Consider the following 26,798-nt stretch of genomic DNA (forward strand, 5'->3'; position numbering starts at 1 on the left):
TCACACCCCCCAAACACACACACACTCCTCACCCACCACCCCCAAACACACACACACTCTCACCCCCCAAACACACCACTCTCACCCCCAAACACACACACACTCTCACCCCCCAAACACACACACACTCTCACCCCCAAACACACACACACTCACCCCCCAAACACACACTCTCACCCCCCAAACACACACACACTCTCACCCCCCAAACACACACACACTCTCACCCCCCAAACACACACACACTCTCACCCCCCAAACACACACACTCACCCCCCAAACACACACACACTCTCACCCCCCAAACACACACTCTCACCCCCCCAAACACACACTCTCACCCCCCAAACACACACTCTCACCCCCCAAACACACACTCTCACCCCCCAAACACACACTCTCACCCCCCAAACACACACTCTCACCCCCCAAACACACACTCTCACCCCCAAACACACACACACTCTCACCCCCCAAACACACACACACTCTCACCCCCCAAACACACACACACTCTCACCCCCCAAACACACACACACTCTCACCCCCCAAACACACACTCTCACCCCCCCAAACACACACACACTCTCACCCCCCAAACACACACACACTCTCACCCCCCAAACACACACACACTCTCACCCCCCAAACACACACACACTCTCACCCCCCAAACACACACACACTCTCACCCCCCCAAACACACACTCTCACCCCCCCAAACACACACACACTCTCACCCCCCAAACACACACACACTCTCACCCCCCAAACACACACACACTCTCACCCCCCAAACACACACACACTCTCACCCCCCAAACACACACACACTCTCACCCCCCAAACACACACTCTCACCCCCCAAACACACACTCTCACCCCCCAAACACACACTCTCACCCCCCAAACACACACACACTCTCACCCCCCAAACACACACACACTCTCACCCCCCAAACACACACACACTCTCACCCCCCCATACACACACTCTCACCCCCCAAACACACACTCTCACCCCCCAAACACACACACACACACCAGCTCCTTTATCTCTCTCTCTCTGCCTGACCCACTCTCAGAAACCAGGTTCTCCCTTGGTACTGATCTGGGATTGCACCCACCAGTGGAACGTGAATCCTTGCCCTGTTCAGAGGCCAGCAGACTCTTCCTTCATAACAGTTCGGAACAGGAATTGGCCACTTGACTCTTCGAGCCTGTACTGCCATTTATTAACATCAATGGCTGATCGTTGGCCTTAACTCAACTTTCCCACCGAATCCTGATCGGCATTGCTTCCTTTGGAGTCCGAAACACTCTCAACACTTGTGTAACTCTGCAGTTGCTGTTTCCTGCCTTTTCCCAGGGGAACTCTGGCCTCGGATTCAGTATCGCTGGAGGAACGGACAACCCACACATTGGAGATGATCCCAGCATCTTCATCACCAAAATAATCCCTGGAGGGGCTGCAGCTCAGGATGGCCGACTCAGGTAGACAGAGGTGGGGACTGGTGGGCGGGGGGTTTCTAGTAGGCCAATCTTTCACTGACTTGATCATTGTGCTAACCAAATGTGTGGGTAAGATAGCCTGAGACCATAAGAGCAGAGAGATAAATAATTTTGTGCATGTGTGTATCTACATGAATAGTCTGTGTACAGCAAGAGCCTTACTCAGTATTTAACCCCCGTTTTTTTTTCAGCCAACCCTGTTTTTTTTTTCTTAGGGAGCTTTACTCTGTATCTAACCCCGTTTTTTTTTATATAAGGTGACCTTTATACCCCAGGCCCCTTTTATATTTTTCACGTCGAGGGGGCCTTTATTCCTCAGGCCCCCTTTAAGTACATATTTACAGTTTTAAAATAACTTTATTAAAATCAGATAAATAAACAAAAACTCAAATTAAAAATACCATTCTCGGCGTCGACGATGCACTCCAGTCCCTGCGGTGCCCACCGGTCGCCGAAGGCCTCAAACGTCCCTGTGGACACCGCATGCTCCTTCTCCAGGGACACCCAGGCGCGAACGTAACCGCGGAAGAGGGGCAGGCAATCGGGGAGGACGGACCCCCCGACGGCCCGCAACCTGGACCTGTGAATTGCCACCTTGGCCAGGCCCAGGAGCAGACCGACGAGGAGATCCTCATCCCGGCCCAAGCCCCTCCGCACCGGGTGCCCAAAGATCAGGAGCGTGGGACTGAAGTGCAGCCAGAATTTGAGGAGCAGCCCCTTCAGATACTCAAATAGGGGCTGCAACCTCGCACACTCCGTATAAATGTGGAACACGGACTCGTCCAGGCCGCAGAAAGTACAGGTGGCCTGGGAGTCCGTGAACCTACTTAAAAGCCGATTGCACGGGACTGCTCTGTGCAGCACCCTCCACCCCAGGTCCCCGATGTAAAGGGGGAAGACTCCCGCGTAGAGAGACCTCCATCGTGGTTTCCCCTCGCCGCCAGATGGCAACGCGGACCGCCAGGGCGTGTCCGGCCGGCTGACGAGGGCGAGGAAGTGGAGAGTGTGCAGGAGCAGCCCGTACAGGAAACCCCTCCGCGCTGATTGGAATGGCACGGAGGGCATTTCCGAGAGGCGGCTCGGGTTGTGTGGGACCGACTCCCGAGGAGGGTTTCGGGGCCTGGGTCCGATGAGCAGTTCCGGCCGAGCGGGGGTCACCTCGGCCGGGATCGCTCCGCACTCCCGAGCCCCCTCGCCACCCGCAGTGAGGGGCGTCCCGGGGGTTTCGGCTACTCCTCCGCCCGCCGGACCGTCCCCGGAGTCGGCCGCCCGGACAGCCAAGGCGCTCTCCTCCGCCGGCGGGGGAGCGCCCTGACTGGAGGCGACCGTGTTCCAGACTCGGAAAAGATCCCGGTAAAAGACAGACAACTCCCTCAGAGAGGCGCGGCTAACGGACTCCACCGGGAGCTGCGTGTCGTCTTGAAGGCAGTGACACTGGCGGAAAAAATACGTCGCCAGCGCACACCATCTGGGAGGACGCTCGACGTACAGGTATCTCTGCAGGGTCCGAAGGCGGAGAGTCGCAGCCTGGGTGCGGACGCACACCAGCGACTGACCTCCCTCCTCGATCGGGAGACTCAGGACCGCGGCAGAGACCCAGTGTTTCCTCTTACCCCAGAAGAAATCGACGAGTTTCTTCTGGATCTTGGTGGCAAATACAGGGGGCGGGGCCAAAGTGACCAACCGGTACCACAGCATGGAGGCCACCAGTTGGTTTATGACCAGCGCTCGGCCCCTGTAGGAAAGCACTCGGAGCAGTCCTGTCCAGCGCCCCAGCCGAGCGGTGACTTTCGCCTCCAACTACTGCCAGTTTGCCGGCCAGGCTTCCTCAGCAGAGCTAAGGTGGACGCCCAGATAGCGGAGGTGCGTGGTGCTCCACGCAAAAGGTGTCATCTCCTCCGGCATGGAGTCCACCCGCCACTGACCCACCAGGAGTCCGGAACATTTCTCCCAATTGATCCTCGCGGAGGACGCGGCAGAAAAGGTCTGCTGGCAGTCGCGCATCCTCCGCAAGTCAACGGGATCTGTGACCGCGAGGAGCACGTCGGCGTAAGCCGAGAGGATGACCCGCATGGCCAGCTCGCGCAGAGCCAATCCCGTCAACCTCTTGCGAAGCAGGCACAGGAAGGGCTCCACGCAGATGGTATACAATTGGCCGGACATGGGGCATCCCTGACGCACTCCTCTCCCAAAGCGAAGGGGCGCCGTCAAGGACCCGTTAACTTTGACTAGACACTCTGCGGCGGCGTATAAAAGTCGGACCCGGGCCACGAAATGCGGCCCGAGTCCAAAAGCGCGCAGAGTCCCGAAAAGGTATTCGTGATCCAGCCTGTCAAATGCCTTCTCCTGATCGAGGGAGAGAAAGGCGACCGACTGACCAGTCCTCTGGGAAAGATGGATCAGGTCCTGGACCAGGTGGACGTTGTCCTGGATGGACCGGCCCGGGACCGTGTAGGACTGGTCGGGGTGGATCATGTGGGCCAGCACGGAGCCCAGGCGGGTAGACATAGCCCGGGCAAAGATCTTATAATCCGTCGTGAGGAGGGAGACCGGACGCCAGTTTTTAAGCAGGCGGAGATCGCACCACGAGAGGGGCATCTCCCCGGTCGCCAGGCTTTCCCCCAGGACCCGCGCGTAATCGTCCCCCAGGACGTCCCAGAACGCCCTGAGGAACTCCACGGTCAACCCATCCAGCCCTGGGGATTTGCCCCTTGAGAGCTGGTGGAGGGCGCCAGTTAGCTCCGCCAACGTGAGCGGAGCTTCCAATCCTTCGGCACTCTCCGAGCTGACCTGCGGTAGGTCCTCCCACAAAACTCTGCGCGCATCCTCGCTGGACGGATCCGGAGAGAACAACGCATTGTAATAAGTACGGACCAGGAGGGCCCATTCCCTCCGGATCCGTGATGGAGGATCCGTCGTCGGCCAGCAGCTCAACGAGCTGCTTACGGACACCCCGCCATTTTTCTAGCGAGTAGAAGGGTGAGGCGCGGTCCAAATCTTCCAGGATCTGGATCCGCGACCTCACGTATGTGCCTCGGGACCCTATGAGCTGCAGGTCCCTCAGCACGCCCTTCTTCTCTTTGTACGCCTGCCTCAGGGCCGGGTCCACGACGGCATGACCGAGGCGGGACTCCAAGTCGAGCACCTCCCTCTGTCGGCGCCCGATCTCAGCTTCCCGCCTCTTGGTCGACCCCTTCGCGTACTCCTGACAGAAGACGCGGATGTGAGTCTTGCCCACATCCCACCATAGCCTCAAGGAGGGGAAGCCCCCCTGCTTCTTTCTCAAGTCGGCCCAGAATCGACAGAACGAGTCCCGAAATCGCACGTCCTCCAGCAGCCGGTTGTTAAAGTGCCAGTACGCGGACCCCGCCCGCGTGCGGAGCGGAGTAAACTCCGCCCACACCAGGCGGTGGTCCGAGCACGGCACCAGCTGCATGGAGGCCGCCGAAACGCGGGAGACGTACGCCTGCGAAATGTACAGGCGGTCGATTCGCGACCCTCCTCCTCCAGACCTCCACGTGAAGGCGCTGGAGTCGGGATGGAGATTCCGCCAGACGTCCACCAAGTTAAGGGAGCTGATCAGTCCCCTCAACTTCTCCACCGACGCTTGGCCGCGCTGGGGACCGGAACGATCCCCCACCTCGAGGGTGCAGTTAAAATCCCCCCCGAGGATGATGCACTCGCCGCTATCGATGGAGCTCAAGAGAGCGGACACTTCTTCAAAGAAGCGCGCTTGCAACGCGCCGGGCCTGGGCGCGTACACGTTCACAAAGTGGAGCGGCACGCTACCCAGGCGAACGGCGAGGTGGAGCAAGCGGCCCGGCACTAGCTCCTCGACCCCCAAGATCTCCGGCTGAAAAGTCGGGGCCAACAAGATAGCCACCCCACTAGAAATAGGGGTGAGGTGACTCATGTAGACCCCACCCTGCCACTCCAGGAGCCAGGTGGCTTCGTCTCCCGGAACGGTGTGGGTTTCCTGCAGAAAGCTCACCGCGTATCTCCCTTCCCTTAGGACTGAGAGATTGTGAAATCTGCGGTGAGCCCCTCTGCTGCCGTTGATGTTGAGGCTGGCTATGGTTATCTTCATGTCAAAGGTAATTAAAACCCGTCACAAACACCTCACTGTGAGGAGGGAGTGGAAGTGCACCTGACCCTCCACTCCCCCAGCAACCCATTGAGGAACACATTAAAACGGCGCCTCTCAACCAGTTTCATGTCCGCGCGCTTGCCCGCTAGCTTAAGGGCGGCACGGACGGACTGTATGATCAGCGCCAGATTCGACCAACGGTCGAGGGCCAGCTGAACTTTATTGCGGCAACCCCTGCAAGTCGCGAGGAAATCCCGGAGTTCCGCCGTGGGGATGAGAGGAGATTCGGTGGGAGGCACGAGGGACTCCACCACCTCACTGGCGATGGAATCAAGATCATCCTCCGTGCCCCGCACCGAATTCCCATCCTCCTCCGGGTCGTCACCGCCAGCGGCCGACACATCTACCACACACTGTGGGGCGGACGTCCCGGCCGCGCCAGCTGGTCCCGCCTCCGTCACGATCCCACCCCCAGGATCGATGGCGGAGGAGTCCTCTCTGGGTTCTATTGTGAAACTGGAGCCTGTAGGCACCAGCGGTTCAGGACCACCCTCCACCTCCGTCCCCAGGCCAATGAGTGGTCCAGGGGAGACAGAAGTTCCGGACTCCGGGAAACTAGCCGGAGCCGAGATTGGAGGCGGAGGGAGGAGGCCATCTCCCGCTCCGCCAGCACCCACAGGCCCAGCAGATGGGGCAGCATTCTCAGTTATAACTGGGTCGGGTGTCTCCTGGTTGGTGGTGGACTCCGGCTGGGAGGTCCGACCCTCTGGGGCCTCGCCCTCCCCTTCATTCAGGGCACCCGACCCAGTAGCAGTGGCAGAATGGGCGGCGTCCCCAGGCTCCCCCACCACAAGCAGGGCCCCACTTACTCCTTCAGGAGGGGCCTCAAGTACCGGGGCCTTCCCCTCCCCTCCATCCTGAGGAAGAGAGTGCTCCTGCCCGGAATTTGCAGCCTTGGTGGTGGCGGTAGGGGAAACCTGGGGACCCGAAACAGGAGACAGCTCCCCTCCAACAGATGGGCCCTGCGTCTCAGGGCCCCTTGTTACCTCTGTGGAGGGGTGCCTTCTCCTCTTTTTCCCCGTTGTGTGCGGAGGCTCAGAGACCTCCATATCATCAGAGGCCTCCACCTCCACACTCTCTTTTTATATTCACCCTGGGCCTGAGCCCAGCCCTGGGGCAAGTTGACTTCCCGAGATCGGGCCTTGGGCTGAGCTCAGGCTCGGGTAGTGTCACGGTGTCCAGGGGACGCGCCTCTCGATGTTTATTTCTCCTCCGTGCCTTCCTTCCACTTGGACGGTCACCCCGCTCCCTGCCGGAGGCCGTGAAAACCACAGCCTCCGGTACCGACTGAATGGTATCTGGTGGTGGTGTAGGGGGGGTGGGAGGAGGTGCAGCGTCGCCACCCCGGGCCGCCGAGTTGGAGTTGGCAGACGGGAGGTTGGGGCAGTTCTTACGAACATGCCCCACCCCCTTACAGACATGGCACCGCACCCCGTCCAAGGTCCAGAAGACGCGGTAGGCCGTCCCCTGGAATTCTACATAAAAGTGGCCCTCTGTCACCTCCTCCCGCGCCAGCTGCATGAATAACTGGCGGCGGAAGGCGTACACGTGTCGGAGGCTGTTCTCCCGAAGACCGAGCGGGACTGGGGTGAGCCCCGTCTTTACCTCCCCCAGATGGTGCAGGTGGGGAAGGAGGAGCTCACCAGGAATGAAGGGCGGGACATTGGATAGAATGAGCCTTTGCGCAGTGGCCTCCAGGGGGTCCACTGGCAGAAAGGTCCCGCCCACGGTGAGCCCCTTGCTCAGAGCCAGGGACACCGCCCGCTCGGTCTTCAGGAAAAACACTGCCTTCCCGTACATTTTAGAGGCTGCAACAATGGCCGAAGGGCCGACAACCTCGGCCATTGCTTTCACGCATGCCTCGATAGTCATGTTCGGGTGGACGTAGCTCTTGACCCCATGCTTCGATGTTAATAAAGCAAACGGTGACGGGGCAACAGGTGCAGCTGCAGCAGCCGCAGCAGCATATGAACGGGAAGGCCCCGCCACCGGCGAAGAGGGGCTTGCCATGGGGTCGCAGAGCTACGCCCACCCCCAAGAAACAAAGCACACGACAGTTTTCTTAAACACAAACAATATGATGGGGGAGGGGGGGATGGGAATAGAGGAGGATAGGGCTGAAAAGGACAAGGAGAGGAGAGGATAGGTGGCCGAGTGATGGAAGAGAGAGAACAGCTGCAAGGATGTTACACTTCAATTGGTGGTTGGAGCACCTTCCTGCAGAGTCGACACTCCACTCTTCCAGTTTGGGGAGGGTTCTTCGCCCGGGTCGGTTAGAGCCGCCCGGTTCTCTCCCTTTTCTGTTGTTGTATAAGGATTTTCTTCAGCCGGGCAGCTCCAGCCGTCCCGAGCCACACAGTTGGGGGTGGGGAGGGAGCCCCTTTTGTGCAGGATGGCAGATAAACACAAGAGCTAGTACAGGGGCTCCCTATAGAATTTGGCAGCCCCACCTCTGGATCTTCCGGTGCCTTCTCCCTCCCCCAACAGTCCAAACAACCAACAGTTCTCTGGTGCTCCAACACCCACCTCTCCAAAATGACTTTCAGGTCTTCTTAGTCTTGAAAAAGTGCAACAGTTCCTCAGTAAATGCAGCTGTCTCCACTCTGCAGTCACCTCTTTGCAGTTATTCCACTCTCCACTCTGCAGTTGCTGCAGCACAGGAGCAGCTGCCCCCCCTGATTGCTGGCAGGAAGTGCTCCAAATTGACCAGCCAATCCCAGTGCTGTACCTGTCCTGGGAGTGTTTGATGGGTACAGTGTAGAGGGAGCTTTACTCTGTATCTAACCCCGTGCTGTACCTGCCCTGGGAGTGTTTGATGGGGACATTGTAGAGGGAGCTTTACTCTGTATCTAACCCCCATGCTGTACCTGATCTCTATCTGAACTCCATTGAACCCACAGCCTTGGTTCTGTAACCCTTAATCCCCTTACCCAACAAAGATCCGTCAAACTCAGTTTTGAAATTTACAATTGACCCCCATCCTCAACAGCTTTTTATTGGAGAGAGTTCCAAATTTCCACTCCCCTTTGTGTGAAGAAGGGTTTCCTGACATCACCCCTGAACGGCCTGGCTCTAATTTTAAGGTTCTGCCCCCTTATTCTGGACTCCCCCCACCAGAGGAAATAGTTTCTCTCTATCGACCCGATCAACTCCTTTAATCATCTTAAACACCTCGAACAGATCACCCCTTAATCTTCTACACTCGAGGGAATATAAGCCTAATCTGTACAAACCTGTCCTCGAAATTGAACCCTTTTAGACCTGGTATCATTCTGGGTCAGGCCTTTGGAAGCATGCCTTCTCCAAACACCTCCCTGGCAGCTCAGTTTGAAATGTGTAGGAACAGGAGGAGGCCATTCAGCCCTTTGTGCCTGATCAAACATTCATTTATATCATGTCTGATCTGTATCTCAACTGGAGAGGTAGAATATAAAGGGGAGGAGGTTTTCTTACAGCTGTAGTCCTTAATGCCCTTACCCAACATGAATCAATCGATCTCTGATGGATGACGCAGCATGGAATGAGGTGTCTTTGATGTTGCCTGATTCTGCCCAGCCCCCGGGCATGCACACACGATTGAATCAAGCTTCGGGTTGTTTGGCTTGGCGTTACTAATTCTGAGATGGTGTTTAATTAATGGAGCTTGCTTTGTTCCCATGTGCCAGGGTAAATGACAGCATTCTGTTTGTCAATGATGTGGATGTGCGGGAGGTGACGCACAGCACAGCTGTCGAGGCTCTGAAAGAAGCTGGGTCCATTGTCCGCCTGTATGTGATGAGGAGGAAACCCACGGCAGAGAAGATCATGGAGATTAAACTGATCAAAGGGCCAAAAGGTAACTGCCATGTACCGAAATTATTCTCCTTGTAAGCATCAAAGCCGGGCTTTCCAGTGTATTCTGCTGAGCTTGTACTTCCAGCCTCTTCCACATTCCAGCCCATCCTTGGTCCTGTTTACCAGTGTGCTCCAGGGTTTCACCACACTCTGACCTCTCAGTCAGAAGATCGTGGGTTCAGGACCCACTGCATAGACTTGAGCACATAATCCAACTGACACCCCCAGTGTAGTACTGAGGGAGTGCTGCACTGTCAGAGGGTCAGTACTGAGGGAGCGCCGCACTGTCGCAGGGTCAGTACTGAGAGAGTGCTGCACTGTCGGAGGATCAGTACTGAGGGAATGCTGCACTGTCAGAGGGTCAGTACTGAGGGAGCGCCGCACTGTCAGAGGGTCAGTACTGAGGGAGCGCCGCACTGTCGGAGGGTCAGTACTGAGAGAGTGCTGCACTGTCGCAGGGTCAGTACTGAGGGAATGCTGCACTGTCGGAGGGTCAGTACTGAGGGAGCGCCGCACTGTCGGAGGGTCAGTACTGAGGGAGCGCCGCACTGTCGGAGGGTCAGTACTGAGGGAGTGCTGCACTGTCGAAGGTGCCGTCTATCGGATGAGACAATAAACTGAGGTTTCGTCTGCACTCTCAGCTGGTTGTAAAAGATGCCTTGGCCACTATTTCTAAGGGTGGGTTGGGGGGGGGGTCTCCCCGGTGTCCTGGGTCAACATCCCTTAACCAAAATCACTAAAACAGATGATCTGGTCGTCATCACATTGCTGTTTGTGGCAACTTGATGAGGAGGAAACCAGCAGAGAGGAGGAGATCAGCAAGAAGGTTTATGTTTCCAATCAAGCTAGTGAGCCCTTCATAGCACTGGTTATAACATCCCAAATATAGAGCTACTAAAATTGTCTGTAATTAGTTTCTTCTTTTCAGTTTTGTTGCACTTGTCATTGCAATTGGAGAATTCTGGAATCCCCAACCAGCAATTAAACCATCCACACCTTCAGCAACCGAGAGCTCACACCCCTCGCTGTGCGATTGTGTTAACACAGCAAGGGCTTTTGATGATCCTGTGAAGATTCTATTAATAACCAGATGTTCGAGGTAGTAGAGGTTTGCTCACTGGGTTAGATACAGTGAAATGGCCTGAAACCTGGTGTCAGTAACATTTCCATTCCACACTAGGTGAGTCCAGTTCTCCGTGTAGAGCCGTCAGTGGGAACCATGGGTCCTATCACCAGCAGAGAGAGGGGTCAGTCACCCTCATTGCCCAGGGCTGGAGTCAAAACGCATGTCCAGACTGTGAGGCATGTGATCCAAGGCACCCAGGCCCCAGACCTCAAAGCCGAGATCCTGGATCGCAAAACCTAGGCACCAGGCTGGTTGCATCACTTGCTGAAACCAATTATCTTGCTTCATGATGCCCCAGTGGATCTGTACCCAATATCCCAGCTCAAACCTCAGCTCAAAGTCTGCTTTGTTGTCATTTCAGGCAGGGCTTGGCCATTTCCCCACTGTTTTATTTTGTTAAAGTGGCCATCCACAACTGTTCTCAGGGTAACAGAATTTCTCTGAGCAAAGAAAGGGTTGCCAACCCTCCAGGATTGCCCAGGATAAAAGACGAATTCCCAGCACGCTGCTGAGGGCAAAAGCCCAAGAGAAAAATCATTAGGGGATCAAAAAAAAGTTTTTTTTTTCATTTTCTTTTTACACTTTTGTTTTTTAGTTACAAAAACTATTGAAGATGAAGGGTAGTTTGAACGGGTGAAGTGGTTGGAGATGAAGGGTCGTGTGAGGAATATGTCCAGCTAGAGTTGGCAACCCCGAAATCGAACTTGTTGAAGTTAGTTTAATATTGTGTCCCTAGGAATCTGATGAACAATTCTATTGCCACACCTTAGTCCTGCTTCAGCTATACAAAGCCCCTGTTAAACCACACCTGGAGTTACTGTGAGCAGTTCTGGGCACCACACCTTCGGAAGGATACGTTGGCCTTGGAGGGCGTGCAGTGTAGATTTACCAGAATGATATCTGGAGAAGGAGGGTTAAATTATAAAGCGAGATTACTCAAACTAGGGTTGTATTCCCTGGAATTTGGAAGGTTAAGGGGTGAGTTGATTGAAGTTTTCAAGATATTAAGGGGAACTGATGGGGTAGATAGAGAGAAACGATTTCCACTGGTTGGGGAGTCTAGGACTTGGGAGCATAGACTAAAATTTAGAGCCAGACCTTTCAGGAGTGAAATTAGGAGACACTTTTGCACACAAAGGGCGGTAGAAGTTTGGAACTCTTTTCCTCAAATGGCAATCGATGCTGGATCAATTGTTAATTCTAAATCTGCTATTGATGGATTTTCGTTAACCAAAGGTATTAAAGGACATGGGGCAAAGGCGGGAATATGGGTTAGGACACAGATCAGCCATGATCTCATTGAATGACAGAACTGGCTCAAAGGGCTGAATGGTTCTTGTGTTCCTATCATTTTCTTCAATTTTTAAGAGGAAAGAATAAAAATACTGAACATGAAACCTGTGAGAAAGGTGAGGGGCACTGGATGGTCACTCATGGCATATGAAACAAGCCCTTAATCATTCAGCAGTTGCTGCATTCTTTAGACAGTCCTTTCCCTGCCTCTGAATTAATCCCAAGCATCTGTCATAGGTTTCTCTGTTCACCAGATCGAGCGCATCTTATCTGGCTGAGTGAGCTTGCTGCTGATATCTATAATTAAAAAATAATGACTTTCTTGGACAGGATTTGTGCAATTGCCTCATATCTTATACTTACAGATGACACAGGAAGAGGTTTCCAAGAGTAATGTAATAATTATCAATGAGGATTTCAATCCTTGACGAGTGTAGCACCTGCACTGACATTATTGAAGGAGAGTGTGTGGAGACACAGTCTGACCACACATGGGTTTGGGTTAGCATCCTGCCCTTGCTGACTCCATGTTGTTCGATGAGGAGGTCTCCGAGGGAGAGACCATCAGGAGAGTCATTCCAGGCAGCCTTTCACCATCCAGGAGCAGAGATTCCCCATGGCAAAGGAACCACTACACTCTACTTAGAGAACGCTCATCTTCCCCCTTCTTCTAGCTCCATGAGAGGGTGAGCAGGGCAGATGAGAAGGTGGATGCTGAACTTAAGGATCCCACTCAGAGTCTCTTAATTCCAGAGCTGTGTGTTACCAGGCTTTGGGCTCTGGATCCAGTCATGTATACGCCAAGTCACTGAAAGACTTTCTCATATAGAATTACATTGAATTTACAGCACAGAAACAGGCCATTCAGCCCAGCTGCTCCATGCTTGTGTTTATGCTCTACACGAGCCTCCTCCCACTACCTCTTCATCTCACCCAATCAGTGTATCCTTCTATTCCTTTCTCTCTCCTGTTTATCCGGCTTCCCCTTAAATGTATCTATATTATTCATCTCAACCACTCCCTGTGGTGGTGAGTTCTACATTCTCACAACTCTGTGGGTAAAGAAGTTTCTCTTGAATTCCCTATTGGATTTATTAGTGACTATCTTATATTTATGGCCCCTAGTTCTGATCTCCCCCACAAGTGGAAACATCTTCTCTATGTCTTCCCTAGTGAACCCTTTCATGATCTCAAAGACCTCTTCAGGTCACTCCTCAGCTTTCTCTCTTCTAAAGAAAGGAGACACAGCCTGTTCAATCTTTCCTGATAATTATAATCTCTCCATTATGGTATCATTTGCTTATCTGAGCCTTTGTATCTCCAATGGTTTTCTTTTGGAAGAGAAAAATAAATAGGAATCTGTTTCATGATGGTCACATCTCCTGTCATTCAGGTCACGTAACCCGGTCAAGTTTTCTCTTTGGAGTGGAAGAGGGGATGTTGCCTAGTATAAATAAATACCAACCCTGCCAAGTGTGTTATTTTGAACAAGCTCCAGGGAATCAGATACTCAAGTTACGCTGTACATGTTTTGTCACAAACAGGACTTGGATTCAGCATAGCGGGTGGAATTGGGAATCAGCACATTCCAGGAGACAACAGCATATACGTCACAAAGATCATTGAAGGTGGAGCCGCTCACAAAGACGGCCGACTACAGATAGGAGACAAGATCCTCGCTGTGAGTTCCTTACTGTATATATACAACTCACGACCTAAAACTCGCGATCCTAAAAGCAGAATAGAGGGAGTTAGGAAGTATGTTGAAAAGTAGGACCTCAAAGGTAGTGATCTCAGGATTACTACCAGTGCCACGTGCTAGTCAGAGTAGAAATAGCAGGATATATCGGATGAATACGTGGCTGAAGAGATGGTGTGAGGGGGAGGGTTTTAGATTCCTGGGACATTGGGACCGGTTCTAGGGGAGTTGAGACCAGTACAAACTGGACAGGTTACACCTGGGCAGGACCGGGACTGATGTCCTAGGGGGAGTATTTGCTAGAGTGGTTGGGGAGGGTTTAAACTAAAATGGCAGGGGGATGGGAACCTTTGCAAGGAGTCAGAGGAGGGGGAATCAAAGACAAGAACAAAAGACAGTAAGGGGAATAAGAAAAGTGATAGGCAGAGAAATCAAGGACCAGAATCAAACAGGGCCACAGTGAAAAATAGTGGGAAGGGGACAAGTAATGTTAAAAAGACAAGTCTTAAGGCTTTGTGCCTTAATACGCAGAGCATTCGCAATAAAATGGATGAATTAATCGCGCAAATAGAGCCCAGAACCAGGGGCCATAGTCTAAGGATACGGGGTAAACCTTTCAGGACTGAGATGAGGAGAAATTTCTTCACAGGTGAGCCTGTGGAATTCGCTACCACAGAAAGCAATGGAGGCCAAAACATTGTATGTTTTCAAGAAGGAGTTAGATATAGATCTTGGGCGAAAGGGATCAAAGGATATGGGACGAAAGCGGGAACAGGTTACTGAGTTGGATGATCAGCCATAATCACAATGAATGGCGGAGCAGGCTCGAAGGGCCGAATGGCCTACTCCTGCTCCTATTTTCTATGTTTCTATGCAGCCCAAAACTCCCCTTACCTGACTTCCAATGATAGCAGTCAATGTGCATGTCCGATATCTAGTATTGGATGAGCAGAAAGTCCTTCCAACTAAATGTTGGGAAGATCAATTGTCTTCTGTTCCCACCACAAACTTTACTCACTAGCCACCGACTCCATCCCTCCCCCAGAAACTGTCTGAGACTGAACTGGATGGTTTGCACCCTTGGTGTCATATTTGTACCTAAGATGAGCTGCTGGCCACCTCTCTGCGGCACCCCCAAGGCTGCCTATTTCCACCTCCCTGATATTGCCTGACTCTGCCCCTGCCTCAGCTCATCTGCTGCTGAAACCCCCATCCATGCCTTTGTTACATCTAGTCTTAACTATTCCAATGCAGTTCTGGCTGACCTCTCACCTTGCATCCTCCATAAACTTGAGGTCAACCAAAACTCTGCTGGCTGGATCCTAATTTGCACCAAGTCCTGTTCACCCATGGTCCCTGTGCACACTGACCTACCCTGGCTCCTGGTCCAGCAACATTTTAAAAAATTCTCATCCTTGTTTTTAAATCCCTCCATTGCCTTTCCCTACCTCCCCCCACCGCCCCCCCCCCCCATCTCCCCGCCCTGTCTCTGTGATCTCCTCCATCCCCACAAACCTCTGGGATCTCTGCACTCCTCCAATTCTGGCCACACGCATCCCCAATTTTCATCACTGCAACATTGGCGGCCGTGCCTTCAGCTCCCTGGGCTCTAAGCTCTGGAATTCCCTCCCTAAACCGCTCCGCCTCTCTCTCCTCCTTTAAGACGCTCCTTAAAACCGACCTCTTTGACAAGGTTTTGGTCACCTGTCCTAATATCTCCTAATATCAAAACAGACAGTGCTGGAAATACTCAGCATGTTTGGCAGCATCTGTGGTGAGAGAAACAGAGTTAACGTTTCAGGTCTGTGACCTTTCACCTAACATCTCTTAATGTGGCTCAGAATCAATTTTGTTTGATAATCGCTCCTATGATGTACCTTGGGACGTTTTAGTACGTCCAAGGTGCTATATAAATGCAAGTTGTTGTAAAGTGTCATCTTTGGCCTGTATGAGGAATTACAGCATTACAGGCAGCTGCTAACATAAAATTTGTGTTCAAAATGTTTATATAGATGGTTTCAATGTTAAATGTTGAAGAAAGTTCACGACAAGGAGTTGGACGGGAAGCAGGAACATGATCGTTAATAATACAGGTAGATCTCCTAGCATCATCATGGAATCCCTTCCACCAGTTCATTTTCACTCCATTTCTCCTGTTTAGGTAAATAATGTTGGCCTGGAAGATGTGATGCATGAAGACGCAGTGGCTGCTTTGAAGAACACATCGGACGTTGTGTACCTCAAGATTGCTAAACCCACCAGCCTCTACATCAACGATACCTATGCACCTCCCGACATCACCACCTGTAAGCAGGGGGATCCAGGAATGCGCTTCCTCCACATTTATCTCCACCATCCCCTCCAGTCTCCCCCTGCCTTTCTCGGAGACACTCCTGCAGGCCATTAGACACATTCAGCCAATATCTAGATACGCTCGTTCAAATGGGAGGTTGGACAAGCAGCCTCATTACTGTACCTGCCCTGGGAGTGTTTGATGGGGACAGTGTAGAGGGAGCTTCACTCTGTATCTAACCCTGTGCTGTACCTGTCCTGAGACTAAAAGGCTTTATAGAGGACAAATTGCATAGACTGGGCGAGTATAGATGATTAAGGGGTGATCTAATTGAGGTGTTTTAAGACAATTAAAGGATTTGATGAGGTAGATAGAGAGAATCTATTTTCTCTTGTGGGGGTGGGGGGTGGTGGTGGAGTCCAGAACAAGGGTGCAGATCCTTAAAATTACAGCCAGGCTGTTCAGGGGTGATGTCAGGAAGCACTTCTTCACACAAAGGGGAGTGGAAATCTGGAACTGTCTCCCCAAAAAACTGTTGAGGCCGGGGGTCAGTTGGAAATTTTAAACCTGAAATTGATGGAATTTTGTTGAGTAAGGGGATTAAGGATTACAGAACCATGGCGAGTAAGATTGAGGTCAACCACGATCTAATTGAATGGTGGGACAGGCACGAGGGGCTGAATGGCCTCCTCCTATTCCTATTGTAAGCTGCTGCATATTTTGTCCTGGTTTGCAGTAATGCTTCCGAGCTTTTGTTGTTAACTCACACCTACGCAATAAACCATGGTAACGTGTCTAAATATTTCTGTAAGAAAATCAGGTCTAATACTTAAATAGATGTGAGGGAAGCCATTAATATTCTGAGCAACTTCTGCCCACACTTCTTTTGGAGTTGCTAACAGTTAACAGCCTTCTCTTCATTCAGCCTACTCACAGCACCTGGACAGTGACATGGGCCATTCCAACTACCTGGCTACAGATTACACACAGACGCTGACCCCTACCTCTCCACGCAGATATTCGCCTATTCCCAAAGGCTTGATGGGAGAGGATGATATTCCAAGGTGAGAACATTTCTGTTACTGAATCTAGCTATGTTACAGTTTCTCCCATCTGCCTTTGGTCTCAGTGCATGCTGTTTCCCATAGTTTGTCAAAGCTTCCAGTTACTATTTGCTGCTGGCCCTTTGTCACAGTCCTGGATGGGGTGGGGGGAATGGGGTCTGTGCCTGTGATTGCCTTATACGGTGATGGGACGTGGGTCTATGTCTGCGATTCCCCCACACGATGATGGGACATGGGTCTGTGTCTGTGATTCCCCCTCATGGTGATGGGACGTGGGTCTGTGTCTGTGATTCCCCCACACGGTGATGGGACGTGAATCTGTGTGTGTGATTCCCCCACACGGTAATGGAATGTGGGTCTATGTCTGCGATTCCCCCCACACGATGATGGGACATGGGTCTGTGTCTGTGATTCCCCCTCATGGTGATGGGACGTGGGTCTGTGTCTGTGATTCCCCCACACGGTGATGGGACGTGAATCTGTGTGTGTGATTCCCCCACACGGTAATGGAATGTGGGTCTATGTCTGCGATTCCCCCCACACGATGATGGGACATGGGTCTGTGTCTGTGATTCCCCCCACACGATGATGGGACATGGGTCTGTGTCTGTGATTCCCCCTCATGGTGATGGGACGTGGGTCTGTGTCGGTGATTCCCCCACACGGTGATGGGACGTGGGTCTGTGTCGGTGATTCTCTCACGGGTGTCAGAAGGGGCTTTGGTGTAACATCTCATCCAAAGGATGATGCCTCCAACAGTGCAGCAGTCCTTCGAATAAGGCCCTGGAATGTGGTCAAGTCATGGAGTGGGGCTCAAATCCGACCTTCACATTCTGAGGCCAGATTACCATCCACTGGGTCAAGGGACCATTCATGGGAAAGGCAGAATGATTTCTTTACCCAGGGAGTGGTGAGAATGTGGAACCCGTTACCACAGAGAGTGGTTGAGGTGGATAGTATCGATACATTTAAGGGGAAGCTGGCTAAACATATGAGGGAGAAATGAATAGAAGGAAATGCTGATAGGGTGAGATGAAGAGGGGTGGGAGGAGGCTTGTGTGGAGCAGAAAGACCGGCATGGAACAGATGGCCTGAATGGTCTGTTTTTGTGCTGTTCATTCTGGCCAGACCCCCTCTTATTGTTTCGTTATCGAATTGTTCGAATGTTTGATTGAACCTTCAGAATATTGGTCTTCTTTTCCGAGTGACAGTCTTTGAACTCTTTCCCACAGGGAGCCGCGGAGAGTGATCATACATCGTGGATCGACAGGACTGGGATTTAACATTGTGGGTGGTGAGGATGGAGAAGGAATTTTCATCTCATTTATCCTGGCAGGCGGCCCAGCAGACCTCAGTGGCGAGCTCAGGAAAGGAGACCAAATACTCTCGGTAGGATGGGATCGCACTGTGCTAGCTTAACCTTTATTTTATATTTATCCATTCATGGGATGTGGGCGTCGCTGGCAAGGCCAATATTTATTGCCCATCCATAATTGCCCTTGAGAAGGTGGTGGTGAGCTGCCTTCTTGAACCGCTACAGTCCGTGTGGTGTAGGTACACCCACAGTGCTGTTAGGGAGGGAGTTCCAGGATTTTGACCCAGTGACAGTGAAGGAACGGCGATATAATTCCAAGTTCTGGAGCACAGGTCTTCAGTACGATTGCTGGAATATTGTCAGGGCCCATAGCTTTTGCAGTGCCAGTGCCTTTCTTGATATCATGTGGAGCGAATCGAATTGGCTGAAGTCTGGCATCTGTGATGCTGGGGACTTCAGGAGGAGGCCGAGATGGATCATCAACTCGGCACTTCTGGCTGAAGATTGTTGCAAATGCTTCAGTCTTATCTTTCGCACTGATGTGCTGGCTCCCCCATCATTGAGGATGGGGATATTTGTGGAGCCACCTCCTCCAGTTAGTTGTTTAATTGTCCGTCACCATTCATGGCTGGATGTGGCAGGACTGCAGAGCTTCGATCTGATCCGTTGGTTGTGGGATCGCTTAGCTATGTCTATCGCATGCTGCTTACGCAGTTTGGCACGCAGATAGTTCTGTGTTGTAGCTTCACCAGGTTGACACCTCATTTTGAGGTATGCCTTGTGCTGCTCCTGGCATGCCCTCCTGCACTCTTCATTGAACCAGGGTTGGTCTCCTGGCTTGATGGTAATGATAGAATGGGGGATATGCCGGGCCATGAGGTTACAGATTGTGGTTGAGTACAATTCTGCTGCTGCTGATGGCCCACAGCGCCTCATGGATGCCCAGTTTTGCATTGCTAGATCTGTTCGAAATCTATCCCATTTAGCATGGTGATAGTGCCACACAACACGATGGACGGTATCCTCAATGTGAAGGCGGGACGTCGTCTCCACAAGGACTGTGCGGTGGTCACTCCTACCAATACAGTCATGGACAGAAGCATCTGCAGCAGGCAGATTGGTGAAGACGAGGTCAAGTATGTTTTTCCCTCATGTTGGTTCCCTCACCACCTGCCGCAGACCCAGTCTAGCAACTATGTCCTTTAGGACTCGGCCAGCTCGGTCAGTAGTGGTGCTACCGAGCCACTCTTGGTGATGGACATTGAAGCCCCCCATCCAGAGTACATTTTGTGCCCTTGTCACCCTCAGTGCTTCCTCTAAGTGGTGTTCAACATGGAGGAGTACTGACTGATCAGCTGAGGGAGGGCGGTAGGTGGTAATCAGTAGGAGGTTACCTTGCCCATGTTTGACCTGATGCCATGAGACTTCATGGGGTCCAGAGTCGATGTTGAGGACTCCCAGGGCAACTGTATACCACTGTCCTGCTACCTCTGGTGGGTCTGTCCTGCCGGTGGGACAGGGTGATGGCAGTGTCTGGGACATTGTAAGGTATGATTCCGTGAGTATGACTATGTCAGGCTGTTGTTTGACTAGTCTGTGGGACAGCTCTCCCAACTTTGGCACAAGCCCCCAGACGTTAGTAAGGAGGACTTTGCAGGGTCGATAGGGCTGAGTTTGCCGTTGTCGTTTCCGGTGCCTAGGTCGATGATGACTTCGTAGCGGTTAGGTACAACTGAGTGGCTTGCTAGGCCATTTCAGAGGGCATGTAAGAGTTAACCACATTTCTGTGGGTCTGGAGTCACATGTAGGCCAGACCAGGTAAGGACAGCAGATTCCCTTCCCTAAAGGACATTAGTGAACCAGATGGGTTTTTACAACAATCGACAATGGTTTCATGGCCATCATTAGACTAGCTTTTAATTCCAGATTTATTAATTGAATTCAAATTCCACCTTCTGCTGTGGTGGGATTCGAACCCATGTCCCCAGAGAAATACCCTGGGTCTCTGGGTTACTAGTCCAGTGATAATACCACTACGCCACCGCCTACCCGTCAGGTTGGTGTGTGGTTTGGAGGGGAACTTGCAGGTGGTGATGTTCCCATGCATCTGCTGCCCTTGTCCTTCTAGTTGGTAGAGGTCACGGACTTGGAAGGTGCTGTTGAAGGAGCCTTCGTGCATTGCTGCAGTGCATCTTGTAGATGGTACACACTGCTGCCACTATGCGTCGGTGGTGGAGGGAGTGAATGTTTAAGGTGTTTAAGCCTGGACAGGGGTGGATTGGTGGTGGGCATTGGGCAGAGAGATGGGGCAATGAGGATACAGAGATGGAATATAGTTAACATTCTAAGCAGCAGCACTGAATTTAATATAAAAGGTTAATCATTGGCCTTTTCCCACCCCTCTGGTTCCACAACTGTTACTGTGTCAAGTTGAAAAGGCTGCTTAAAAAAAGGCATACGGGATCCTCGGCTTTGCAAATAGAGGCAGAGAGCACAAAAGCAAAGAAGTTATGTTAAACCTTTATAAATCACTGGTTAGACCTCAGCTGGAATATTCTGTGCAATTCTGGGCACTGCACCTTAGGAAGGAGTTCAGGCCTTGGTGAGGGTGTGGAGGTGATTTACTGGAAAGGTCCCAGGGATGAGGGACTTCAGTTAATGTGGAGATAGTAGAGAAGCTGGGATTGTTCTCCTTAGAGCAGAGAAGGTTAAGGGGAGATTTAATAGAGATGTTCAAAATGAGGAAGGGTTTTGATAGAGTAAATAAGGAGAAACTGTGACCAGTGGAAATGCATAATACTTGAAGGGGAAAATTTCCCGGGCTATGGGGAAAGAGCAGGGGGATATGGGACTAATTGGATAGCTCTTTCAAAGAGCCAGAACAGACATGATCAGTCGAATGGTCTCCTGCTGTGCTTGATCATTTTGTGATTCTAAAGCAATACCGTCTTCAAAGAAATGTTTGAATTGTCACATTGTGATAAATTACATTGCTCTCCTTGAGTCCTTATCCTCCTGACAGAATGTTGCACTCCTGCTTCCCCACATACCTTTGCTTGGTGACGTTTACCACTTTACATTCTACTGTTCCTTGTTCACAATTGTTTTTTCATTGGGAATCCTGAATAGTAGCCCCAAATCTTAATCCAAACTCATGTCTTGGAGTTGAGAGGACAGTGTTCTGCTCACAGTGCTCCCTCGGCCAGAGGTACTCGGCATCTGCACAGTCTTGGCCTCGGGTGAAAGAAACTGCTCCAATATACCCTCTGACACCCCCCCCCCCCATCTACACCCTCTGACACCACCCCCCCCATCTACACCCTCTGACACCACCCCCCCCATCTACACCCTCTGACACCACCCCCCCCCCATCTACACCCTCTGACACCACCCCCCCCATCTACACCCTCTGACACCACCCCCCCCATCTACACCCTCTGACACCCCCCATCTACACCCTCTGACACCCCCCATCTACACCCTCTGACACCCCCCATCTACACCCTCTGACTTCCGCATCTACACCCTCTGACACCCCCCATCTACACCCTCTGACATCTGCATCGACACCCTCTATCACCCCCCCGCATCTACACCCTCTGACAACCCCCCCCATCTACACCCTCTGACAACCCCCCCCCATCTACACCCTCTGACAACCCCCCCATCTACACCCTCTGACACCCCCCATCTACACCCTCTGACACCCCCCATCTACACCCTCTGACACCCCCCATCTACACCCTCTGACACCCCCCATCTACACCCTCTGACACCCCCCATCTACACACTCTGACACCCCCCATCTACACACTCTGACACCACCCATCTACACCCTCTGACACCCCCCATCTACACCCTCTGACACCCCCCATCTGCACCCTCTGACACCCCCCATCTGCACCCTCTGACACCCCCCATCTGCACCCTCTGACACCCCCCATCTGCACCCTCTGACACCCCCCATCTGCACCCTCTGACACCCCCCATCTGCACCCTCTGACACCCCCCATCTACACCCTCTGACACCCCGCATCGACACCCTCTGACACCCCGCATCGACACCCTCTGACACCCCGCATCGACACCCTCTGACACCCCGCATCGACACCCTCTGACACCCCCCCCATCTACACCCTCTGACAACCCCATCTACACCCTCTGACAACCCCATCTACACCCTCTGACAACCCCATCTACACCCTCTGACAACCCCATCTACACCCTCTGACAACCCCATCTACACCCTCTGACAACCCCATCTACACCCTCTGACAACCCCATCTACACCCTCTGACAACCCCATCTCCACCCTCTGACACCCCCCCATCTCCACCCTCTGACACCCCCCCATCTCCACCCTCTGACACCCCCCCATCTCCACCCTCTGACACCCCCCCATCTCCACCCTCTGACACCCCCCATCTGCACCCTCTGACACCCCCCATCTCCACCCTCTGACACCCCCCCATCTCCACCCTCTGACACCCCCCCATCTCCACCCTCTGACACCCCCCCATCTCCACCCTCTGACACCCCCCCATCTCCACCCTCTGACACCCCCCCATCTCCACCCTCTGACACCCCCCCATCTCCACCCTCTGACACCCCCCCATCTCCACCCTCTGACACCCCCCCATCTCCACCCTCTGACACCCCCCCATCTCCACCCTCTGACACCCCCCCATCTCCACCCTCTGACACCCCCCCATCTCCACCCTCTGACACCCCCCCATCTCCACCCTCTGACACCCCCCCATCTCCACCCTCTGACACCCCCCCATCTCCACCCTCTGACACCCCCCCATCTCCACCCTCTGTCACACCCCCCCATCTCCACCCTCTGTCACACCCCCCCATCTCCACCCTCTGACACCCCCCCATCTACACCCTCTGACCCATCCCCCCCCCCACCCCCCCACCCCCATCAACACCATCTGACACTCCCATCAGTAAAAACCTGTTCACTCCTTTCCACGAGATAATGGAAAGAGCGAGGCAGGTTTGCAAATTGGATACATCTAAGGGGTGATCTAATCGAGGTGTTTACGATGATTAAAGGAGTTGATCGGGTCGATAGAGAGAAACTATTTCCTCTGGTGGGGGGAGTCCAGAACAAGGAGGCAGAACCTTCAAATTAGAGCCAGGCCGTTCAGGGGTGATGTCAGGAAGCACTTCTTCACACAAAGGGGAATGGAAATCAGGAACTCACTCCCCCTAAAAAGCTGCTGAGGTTGGGGATCAAATGGATATTTCAACTGAGATTGATAGATTTTTGTTGGGGAAGGGGATTAAGGGTTTCGGAATCAAGGCGGGTTAATGGAGTTCAGATACAGATCAGCCATAATCAAATTGAATGTCAGAACAGACTCAAGGGGCTGAATAGCCTCCATCTTTTGCTCTGATTGTTAAAGTGGTGAAAAGAATAGGAAGGATTTTCTCCCACCTTAGCAGTGTTCTGGTTCTTTTATCTGGTCAGGTAAACGGAGTGGATTTACGGAATGCCACACATGAGCAGGCAGCTGCAGCTCTGAAGAACGCAGGACAAACAGTCACCATTATTGCTCAGTACAAACCAGAAGGTAGGTGATTGAGGTTTGAGGACCATGTTTCCTTTGTACTCAAGCGTTGGCTCTCACTGCCACCTTAGCTCCTTGAGATGATTTGCCTAGCCAGTGACGCCCATATCTCCCGAAAGAATAAAGAAAAGTGTCAATTGGACACTCAAGTAGAGACTGAGATGCTGTCGGAGGGTCAGTACTGAGGGAGTGCCGCACTGTCGGAAGGTCAGTACAGACGGAGCACTGCACTGATGGAGGGTCAGTACTGAGGGAGCGCTGCACTGTCGGAGGGTCAGTAGTGAGGGAGTGCCGCACTGTCGGAGGGTCAGTACTGACGGAGCACTGCACTGTACTGTTGGAATGTCAGTACTGAGGGAGTGCTGCACTGTTGGAGGGTCAGTAGTGAGGGAGTGCCGCACTGTCGGAGGGTCAGTACTGACGGAGCACTGCACTGTACTGTTGGAATGTCAGTACTGAGGGAGTGCTGCACTGTTGGAGGCTCAGTACTGAAGGAGCGCTGCACTGTCGGAGGGTCAGTAGTGAGGGAGTGCCGCACTGTCGGAGGGTCAGTACTGAGGGAGTGCTGCACTGTACTGTTGGAATGTCAGTACTGAGGGAGTGCTGCACTGTTGGAGGGTCAGTACTGAGGGAGCGCTGCACTGTCGGAGGGTCAGTACTGAGGGAGCGCTGCACTGTCAGAGGGTAAGTACTGAGGGAGTGCTGCACTGTTGGAATATCAGTACTGAGGGAGCGCTGCACTGTCAGAGGGTCAGTATTGAGGGAGCGCTGCACTGTCGGAGGGTCAGTAGTGTGGGAGTGCTGCACTGTCAGAGGGTCAGTACTGAGGGTGTGCTGCACTGTCGGATGGGCAGTACTGAGGGAGTGCTGCACTGTCGGAGGGTCAGTACTGAGGGAGTGCTGCACTGTCGGAGGGTCAGTACTGAGGGAGAGTTGCACTGTCGGAGGGTCAGTACTGAGGGAGAGTTGCACTGTCGGAGGGTCAGTACTGAGCGAGAGTTGCACTGTCGGAGGGTCAGTACTGAGCGAGAGTTGCACTGTCGGAGGGTCAGTACTGAGCGAGAGTTGCACTGTCGGAGGGTCAGTACTGAGGGAGTGCTGCACTGTCGGAGGGTCAGTACTGAGGGAGAGTTGCACTGTCGGAGGGTCAGTACTGAGGGAGTGCTGCACTGTCAGAGGTGCTGTCTTTGGGATCAGATATTAAAGTGAGATCCTGTCTGTCCTCTCAGGTGGGTGTAAAAGATCCCATGGCCACTATTTGAAAGAAGAGCAGGGGAGTTCTCCCCGGTGTCCTGGGGCCAATATTTATCCCTCAACCAACGTCATTAACTCAAAATATCTGATCATTATCACATTGCTGTGTGTGGGAGCTTGTTGTGTGCAAATTGGCTGCTGTGTTTCCTACATTACAACAATGTCTACACTTGAAAGGGTACTACATTGGCTGTGAAGCAGTTTGGGACGTGAGGAGGTTGTGTGAGGTGCTATAGAAATGCAAGTCCTTCTTTCTTCCGGACGGAGCGATGGGTTCCATTAATCGTTTCTCGGTCCACAGAGTACAGTCGCTTTGAGGCCAAAATCCACGATCTCCGGGAACAGTTGATGAACAGCAGCATTGGCTCTGGGACCAGCTCCCTGAGGAGTAACCACAAGCGAGTCTTCTACATAAGGTAAACTAAGAAATCTAGCAAAGCATAATTGATCATCGCAAAACTACACAAGCTTTTCCCTCCCTCGATCACTTACCCATCCACCAGGGTAGAGGCCCTCTCTAAATCACAATTTTATCTAGCAATCATAGAATCACAGAATGATAGAGCACATGGAGGAGGCCATTCGGCCTATTGTGTCTGTGCTGGCTCTTTGAGAAACCTATCCAATCAGTCTCACTCCCCCCTGCTCTTTCCCCACAGTCCTGCAAATTTTCCCCCTTCCAGTATTTATCCAATTCCCTTTTGAAAGTTACTATTGAATCTGCTTCCACCGCCCTTTCAGACAGCGCGTTCCAGATCACAACAACTCACTGCGTAAAAACATTCTCCTCATCTCCCCCTCTGGTTCTTTTACCAATTATCTTCAATCTGTCTCCCTCTGGTTACCGAGCCTCCTGTCACTGGAAACACTTTCTCCTGAATTACTCGATCAAAACCCTTCATTTATTCTGAACACATCTATTAAATCTCCCCTTAACCTTCTCTGCTCTAAGTGATGCTGGGACTGTCTTCTTACCAAATACCGTTATTATCTCATGGTTTGTCAGGGAAATCCAGTCTGGGGCCTTTAAGGGACAGAGGGGAGGTGAAGAGGAATCGTGCAATGTCGGAGGGTCAGTACTGAGGGAGGGCTGCACTGTCGGAGGGTCAGTACTGAGGGAGTGCTGCACTGTCGGTGGGTTGGCACTGAGGGAGTGCCGCACTGTCGGTGGGGCAATACTGAGGGAGTGCCGCACTGTCAGAGGGTTAGTACTGAGGGAGTGCCGCACTGTCAGAGCGTCAGTACTGAGGGAGCACTGCATTGTCGGAGGGTCAGTACTGAGGGAGCACTGCACTTTCAGAGGGTCAGTACTGAGGGAGAGCCGCACTATCGGAGGGTCAGTACTGAGGGAGCGCCGCATTGTCGGAGGGTCAGTACTGAGGGAGTGCCGCACTGTCGGAGGGTCAGTACTGAGGGAGTGCCGCACTGTCGGAGGGTCAGTACTGAGGGAGCACTGCACTGTCGGAGGGTCAGTACTGAGGGAGCGCCGCATTGTCGGAGGGTCAGTACTGAGGGAGTGCCGCATTGTCAGCGGGTCAGTACTGAGAGAGCGCTGCACTGTTGGAGATGCTGTGTTTGGAATGAGACATTAAGCAAGTTCTCCCTGTGTCTGCGTGGGTTTTCTCCGGGTGCTCCGGTTTCCTCCCACAAGCCAAAAGACTTGCAGGTTGATAGGTAAATTG

At 52.6% G+C, this 26,798-nt stretch overlaps 1 protein-coding gene across 1 annotated transcript in view; it reads left to right on the forward strand.

Annotated features, from left to right (window-relative positions):
• The first annotated feature begins 9,337 nt into the window (after positions 1-9,337).
• LOC137360279 (disks large homolog 4) overlaps positions 9,338-26,798 on the forward strand; it is a 48,995-nt gene continuing 31,534 nt past the window's right edge. Inside the window, exons 1-7 of the mRNA XM_068025773.1 lie at positions 9,338-9,494; positions 13,457-13,593; positions 15,773-15,917; positions 16,830-16,968; positions 18,201-18,357; positions 23,763-23,865; positions 25,418-25,532. Coding sequence (XP_067881874.1) covers positions 9,434-9,494; positions 13,457-13,593; positions 15,773-15,917; positions 16,830-16,968; positions 18,201-18,357; positions 23,763-23,865; positions 25,418-25,532 — 857 coding nt within the window. The 5' untranslated portion in view covers positions 9,338-9,433. The remainder of the gene's footprint in view (positions 9,495-13,456; positions 13,594-15,772; positions 15,918-16,829; positions 16,969-18,200; positions 18,358-23,762; positions 23,866-25,417; positions 25,533-26,798) is intronic.

Source organism: Heterodontus francisci, unplaced genomic scaffold (genome assembly GCF_036365525.1).
Source record: "Heterodontus francisci isolate sHetFra1 unplaced genomic scaffold, sHetFra1.hap1 HAP1_SCAFFOLD_1325, whole genome shotgun sequence".
In the NCBI taxonomy this organism is placed as follows: Eukaryota; Metazoa; Chordata; class Chondrichthyes; order Heterodontiformes; family Heterodontidae; genus Heterodontus; species Heterodontus francisci.